At 53.3% G+C, this 6,602-nt stretch overlaps 2 protein-coding genes across 2 annotated transcripts; both read right to left on the reverse strand.

Moving 5' to 3' along the window:
• Positions 1 to 1,275: 1,275 nt before the first annotated feature.
• fem1b (fem-1 homolog b) lies at positions 1,276 to 4,663 on the reverse strand. The gene is made up of 2 exons (XM_030366706.1): positions 3,824 to 4,663; positions 1,276 to 3,468 (listed from the first exon to the last, which is right to left on the reverse strand). Exons 1-2 carry the CDS (start codon positions 4,069 to 4,071, stop codon positions 1,830 to 1,832), a joined length of 1,887 nt encoding a protein of 628 aa, XP_030222566.1. The 5' UTR covers positions 4,072 to 4,663; the 3' UTR covers positions 1,276 to 1,829.
• Positions 4,664 to 5,236: 573 nt separating this feature from the next.
• Positions 5,237 to 6,582, reverse strand: ciao2a (cytosolic iron-sulfur assembly component 2A). The gene is made up of 5 exons (XM_030366717.1): positions 6,279 to 6,582; positions 6,037 to 6,201; positions 5,786 to 5,835; positions 5,626 to 5,671; positions 5,237 to 5,455 (listed from the first exon to the last, which is right to left on the reverse strand). The coding sequence occupies exons 1-5, from the start codon at positions 6,310 to 6,312 to the stop codon at positions 5,355 to 5,357; spliced, it is 396 nt and encodes a 131-aa protein (XP_030222577.1). The 5' UTR covers positions 6,313 to 6,582; the 3' UTR covers positions 5,237 to 5,354.
• Between the last annotated feature and the right edge of the window lie 20 nt (positions 6,583 to 6,602).

Below are 6,602 nucleotides of genomic sequence, written 5' to 3' on the forward strand. Positions count from 1 at the left end.
AGGAGCAGGTAGGGGTTAGACAGTACATACCCATGTCATTAAGGAGCAGGTAGGGGTTAGAGTCTAACCCCTACCTGCTCCTTAATGACCTGTCTCTGTACTGTCTGACCCCTACCTGCTCTTTCATGACCTGTCTCTGTACTTTCTAACCGTTGGACAGTACAGAGACAGGACATTAAGGAGCCGGTAGGGGTTAGACAGTACAGAGACAGGACATTAAGGAGCAGGTAGGGGTTAGACAGTACAGAGACAGGTCATTAAGGAGCAGGTAGGGGTTAAACAGTACAGAGACAGGTCATTAAGGAGCAGGTAGGGGTTAAACAGTACAGAGACAGGTCATTAAGGAGCAGGTAGGGGTTAGACAGGACAGAGACAGGTCATTAAGGAGCAGGTAGGGGTTAGACAGTACAGAGACAGGTCATTAACACGCATCTTGCTCTAGGATGCCTTCAGGTAGACTGAGGAATTTGGGGATTGAACCCAGAACCTCAGCTGGGATTTAAATAGCCTAACCACAATGAACCTACCCTCTCTACCTACTAGATAGACTAACCACTAGAGGCTTCTAGAAGCTACTCGCTGTTATCGTTTTTTTTATACATAGCTAATGCACTTTTGTTGTGTGAACTTGAACCTGTGTAAATATCTGTGTGGGAAATATGTGTGTTGCAAGTATTCTGATTAAACATGTCACCGTAATATGAGATGGTACGTTATGACTTAATGTTGAGACAAAATTAAAGATATCAGAAAATACATCTCACCATCTGGTAAGAGCTTTTATTTTGAAAATGCACTGGTTGGACTTTTCTAGGTTTGGTCAAGACCTATATCTGTACTGTCCAACTCCTACCTGCTCCTTACCGACCTGTCTCTGTACTGTCTAACCCCTACCTGCTCCTTAATGACCTGTCTCTGTACTGTCTAACCCCTACCTGCTCCTTAATGACCTGTCTCACCCCTACCTACTCCTTAATGACCTGTCTCTGTACTGTCTTACCCCTACCTGCTCCTTAACGACCTGTCTAACCCCTACCTGCTCCTTAATGACCTGTCTCTGTACTGTCTAACCCCTACCTACTCCTTAATGACCTGTCTCTGTACTGTCTTACCCCTACCTGCTCCTTAACGACCTGTCTCTGTACTGTCTAACCCCTACCTGATCCTTAATGACCGGTCTCTGGACTGTCCAACCCCTACCTGCTCCTGATGACTTTGAGTAGGTCAAAGCTTATTTTATCTTATTGGAGAGAAAACAGAGGCTAAAAGCAGAAGACTGGTTCAGTATTTAATCAAGCAGTCTCCAGATCGTCTCTTAAAACATTTTACACTCAATTAAAAAGGAAACTCTTTGGCCTCAATTCAGCCGGAGCAACATTGAGCTGTAGGGAAGACCCTGAATCCATTAGTGTTGTTAGGAGTCCCAGCAGGGGTCCCAGCGGGGGGGGACCCAGGTCCCCCCTGCAGGACTACGCTGTGGTCGGCTCCCAAGGGACCCACCCTCTCAAAACATTCCACCCCCAGGGCCGTGTTGGAGATACTTGGTGTTCAACAGTCACATTCTCCACCAGTCTGACCGTTAGAAAATAAATCACACCCAATAGTTTTATAAAGCACAGTCCTTAAATAAAGAATTAAAAATATGGATGACCAAAAAGTACAGTTTCTTTCCGCCCTCAGCCCGTGGGTCCAGAGACCCACGGCCGACTGACATCAGTTCAAAGGTCGTGAGAAGAGTCAGCAGTGGACCCGGTCCTCTGAAGATCCTAGGGGTGGTCCACCAGGTCCTCGGGAGACCGGATCTCAGGTCCCCGGGTCCAGGCGGGGTCCTAGTGCAGCTCTACGAACTCCTCCAGGCTGCTGGGGATCTGTTGGCGGTAGCTGATGCTGTGCTGCCGGACGGCGCGCGCTGCCAGGCACTTGAGGCTCATCTTCATCTGGGTCTTCAGGAGGATCTCCGAGACGCCGGTGGTGCTGCGGTCCAGCGGCGTCTTCTGCTGCTTGTTGGTCATGTCCGTGTGGGCGCCCGCCTCCACCAGGCTGATGATGATGGCGTGCAGCGTCAGGAAGTCGCTGATGGGCCGGTGGTACTGCACGATGACGTGCAGCGGGCTGTTGCCCTCGCGGTCCACCGCGTTGACGTTGGCGCCGCAGTCCAGCAGCAGCTTGGTGACCTGGGCGCTAGGGAAGCTGCACACGTCGTTGGTGTGGAAGTCGTCCACCGGCGTGCTGGAGCTGATGGCCAGGTGCAGCAGTGAGGAGCCCTCGCGGGAGCGCGGGTCCAGCTGGATCAGGGTGTAGATCTGCTTGTTGATGCGGGCGCGCTCCTCGTCGCTGCACAGCGTCTTGGTGGAGATGCACACGAGGTAGAGGAAGGTGAACAGGTTCGACTCGTAGTTGTCGGTGGCCTGCGGCAGCTCGGCCTCCGGGGCCGCCTCCATGCGCGCCGTGCTCCTCTGGATCTCTAGCACGCTGCAGCCCAGCACCTGCTCCACGGCGGCGGGCCGCAGCGCCTCCTTCAGGTGCACCATCTGGGAGAAGACCTGGGCGAAGCGCAGCAGGTCCTTGTGCGTGTTGCGGCTGCCCTTCTGCCGCAGCCGCAGCGCGTGCAGCCACAGCTTGATGCACTGGTCGAACTCCATGTTGTCCGCGTACACGGCGCCGCGGTAGATGATGGGGTGCGACACGTCAATGTTGTCCGAGCCCAGGATGCGCTCGCGGACCATCAGCCCCTCCATGTGCAGGACGTCCCGGTTGTTGCGGATGGCCTCCAGCTCCTGTGGCGTGCGGCACTCGCTGCGGCCGCCGTAGGCCTCGATGGGCGGGGCCAGCGGCTCCTTGGGGACAGGCCGCGCCGGGTCGCGGTGGCGCTCCAGCATGGCCAGGTACAGGTAGTGGTACGTCTTCAAGATGTCGTAGTTCTCCCGGTCGTTGGCGAACGAGGCGCCCAGCAGCTCCAGGGCCTCGATGCGGCTCGCCACGTCGCAGTCGGCGTGCGCCAGCAGCAGCTCCACCACCTCCGCCTTGCAGCTCTCCGCCGCCACCTTCAGGGGCGTCATGCCGTGGCCGTTCACCACCATGGCCGCCTGCCGCCGCACCAGCGCCTGCACGATGTCCAGGTGGCCCGCCTCGGCCGCAAAGTGCAGCGCGGTGGCGCCGCAGTGGGCCGTGGCGTCGGGGTTGGCGCCGTGCTCCAGCAGGAAGCCCACCACGTCGGCGTGCCCCTTGTAGGCAGCGATCATCAGGCAGGTGTTGTTGTACTTGTTGGTGATGCCGATGTCAGCCGCGTGCTCCACCAGGTAGCGCACGATGTCAACGCGCCCGTCGAAGCAGGCCGCCCGCAGGGGGGTGGAGTTAGTGACGGTGGTGTGGTTCACGTTGGCATGGTGACTGACCAGCAGGCGCACCACATCAAAGTGCCCCGCCCCCGCCGCACACCACAGCGCAGTGGCCCCGTCGATCACGTAGCTGGAGGTCAGGGGTCAGAGGTCAGCAGAGGGCCTGGGACTACCACAGGGCTGACTGGGACTACGACAGGGCTAACTGGTTCTACAACAGGGCTGATTGGGACTACAACAGGGCTGACTGGGATTACAACAGGGCTAACTGGTTCTAGAACAGGGCTGACTGGGACTACAACAGGGCTAACTGGGACTACAACAGGGTTAACTGGGACTACAACAGGGCTAACTGGGACTACAACAGGGCTAACTGGGACTACAACAGGGCTAACTGGGACTACAACAGGGCTAACTGGGACTACAACAGGGCTAACTGGTTCTACAACATGGCGGCTAACCGCTCCCCGGGGTCCCAGACTCACCCGTCGAACCGCACCGTGCCGGTCTGCTCGGTGTCCACCCGGTAGTGGTCCAGCAGCAGCCGCACCACCTTGTCGTGTCCGTTCCGCGCCGCGATGATGAGCGGCGTAGAGCGCTGTCCGGCCAGCTGGGTAACGAAGCCCAGCAGGTCGCGTGTCTCCGCCTCGGGGTGGTTCAGCAGCAGCGCGGCCAACGTCAGGACGCGGCCCTCGCTGGCCGCCTTGTAGACGTACCCCGCCAGGGACTCCATGTGAGGGCCACAGGCCGGGACCTCGCTCTGACGGGCCGCCTGCTGTGTGCTCTCCGCAGCAGGCCGCCTCCCATCAAGAGACCAGAAGACCACCGGGATCACATGGAGGGGCTCTGGAGACCCGCCTTCAAGAAGAGCCCGTCTAGGCAGAATGTTGGGGGTCTCGGGGCGCACCCTTTAAGAGGGGTCTCGGTGAGCCCGTCTCAGTGCGGACCCTCTGAGGGGGGGGGGGGGGTTCTCAGGTCGGACCCTCTAGGGGCTTCTCGGTGAGCTCGTCTCAGGAGGACCCTCTGAGGGGGGGGGGGGGTATCGGTGAGCTCCTAGTTTCGGTCTTCGTAGCAGTTCAATACCGAGCGACGATCAGCTTCCGGGAGACCGAGCTGCCGCAGACGGACTAATTCAACCGATCTGCCGGGTCAGAGAGGGTGTGACGTCAGACCGAAACATCCCGAACTCTTCTTGTTTCTAAAAAAAAACACATACGGAACTTTTAGACTCGGTATTTCTGCTCTAAAGGTGCGTTCGTTCTATTTGTTCTCCACCGAAACCGCTCCGGGTTCACCTTGTTGCTAACCAGTGACTCGACGGAAGTGTCCCACATAAAAACTGCTCCGACTAGGAACGGAAATTAAATAATTTGGACCGTGCGTTATGATAATATATAGTCAGTATTGACGCAAATAGTTTTGTGAAATATGTTCTACAAAATGTGAAGGGACTTCATTCTTTATTTCTTAAATGGCCATTTCATTTATATAGATTGTTTATTTGTATACAGGGTGCTGACTGATCCATGAAGACAATACACTGGTAGACACTCAACTAAACAATCAGATATGAGTCACAATTAAATGAATTCATTAGGCAGGGTCGATTTTGGTTCTTAGAAGGTTTATTAAAGAAATTACACCAAATAAATGATTTTCACAATCAACTACAGGGAAGTTAATGTACTTATTGTTAGTCTAATTGAATAAAGGTATCTGCTAATTACCCTAAATGTAAATGTAAAGTACGTAAAACTTCAACATGGGTTCCTCCAAGTCCCCAGAACGAGCTATAGAGCGGTTAGTCATCCCTTCCTTCCAGCCACCATTTTGGACCACATTCCTTGGATTGGAAATAAGGCAGACCATCTTACTGGGCAATAAAACGCACAAAGAGCTTCTAGACCAGAATGTTTTAATGTGTAAACATCATATACAAATATAAAGAATGTTTCTAAGATCCTGATTCACAGTCATCAAACACAGTGTGTGTGTGTGTGTGTGTGTGTGTGTGTGTTAGTCATCTGGTTCCATCACACACTGCTCCACGATCTCCCTCAGGTCGGGGTTCTCCATTGCCGCCGCGACCCGCTCCTTATCGTTGATCTGTTTGTTAACTAGACAGAGAACTAGAGTTACCTAGAGAGTTAACCAGAGACTAAACTAGACAGGGAACTAGAGTTTAATTAGACACAACAACAGTTAACTAGAGTAGGCTTGCTAGACACACACACACACACACACACACACACACACACACACACACAGACACAAACAGGCCACTCACTGTCTTCCTCTGTGGAGTGGGTTCCTTCAGAGACGTAGATCTCCAGCTGAAAACATCTACATCTTAACAACATAACCATGACTTACATAAAAATGAATGACATAACCATGACTGACAAAACCATGACTACAGGTGAGGTGACGTAGGTATGAGGTCATACCTTGTGTTTGAAAGGTAAACAGCGCTGCAGTTTGACCTGTAAGCACAGACCTGCAAAAACATAACATGAACCACCGGTTACCGTTGAGACCAATATGTTGAGACCCCCCCCCCACACACACACACACACACACACACACACACACACACACAGACACACAGAGAGAGAGAGAGAGAGAGAGAGAGAGAGAGAGAGAGAGAGAGTCAGAGAGACAGACAGGTGGTCGTGTGGCCTCATCACGGAAGTTGTACCGATAAGGGTGGCCAGCGAGCAGTGGGGGACGGTGGGCGAGAACTTGATGATGATGAGGTACTCGTCGCCCGGCAGCGGGCGGACCTCCACGCAGCTCTCCGTCACCACGTCCAGCTCCTCCAGGGTGTTCGGCTTCTCCGGGTCCCGTATAGACCGGATCACATCTACGGGATGAGGGGTTCCTTCATGAACAAACTACTACCTCCATAGAGTTACAACTATATGTACCACAGTATCTTACCGTAGACCTCTAACTCTTTTTCCTCCATGTTCATGGTGTCTAAAGGTCATTATTCTTCTTGGTCCCACTGAGTCTGGACGGCGCCATAGCAGTTTACCAGTATAACCAGTTAAAGTGAATTAGAACATTATCTAGAGAACATTACTTAGAGAACGTTATCCAGTTAACATTATCTGATCACTTCCTCCAGGTCGTTCCGCTCCAGACCAAAGCAGTCGAGGTCAGAAGCTAACCACACGATAACAACAATAACGTTGTGAGGGTATTGTCTATAACGTGAAACGTAAATAAAGCATACAACAAGCCCCGTTTTGGTCCTGTCAT

Source organism: Gadus morhua, chromosome 9, assembly GCF_902167405.1.
Source record: "Gadus morhua chromosome 9, gadMor3.0, whole genome shotgun sequence".
Classification (NCBI taxonomy): Eukaryota; Metazoa; Chordata; class Actinopteri; order Gadiformes; family Gadidae; genus Gadus; species Gadus morhua.

Coding starts and splice junctions, on each gene's coding strand:
- ciao2a (XM_030366717.1), bottom strand. CDS start 6,312: ATGAACATGGAGGAAAAAGAGTTAGAGGTCTACG. Junction 6,202..6,278: donor AAAAGAGTTAGAGGTCTACG/GTAAGATACTGT, acceptor CTCATCCCGTAG/ATGTGATCCGGTCTATACGG. Junction 5,456..5,625: donor CCACTCCACAGAGGAAGACA/GTGAGTGGCCTG, acceptor TTCTCTGTCTAG/TTAACAAACAGATCAACGAT.
- fem1b (XM_030366706.1), bottom strand. CDS start 4,071: ATGGAGTCCCTGGCGGGGTACGTCTACAAGGCGGCCAGCGAGGGCCGC. Junction 3,469..3,823: donor GGCACGGTGCGGTTCGACGG/GTGAGTCTGGGA, acceptor CCTGACCTCCAG/CTACGTGATCGACGGGGCCA.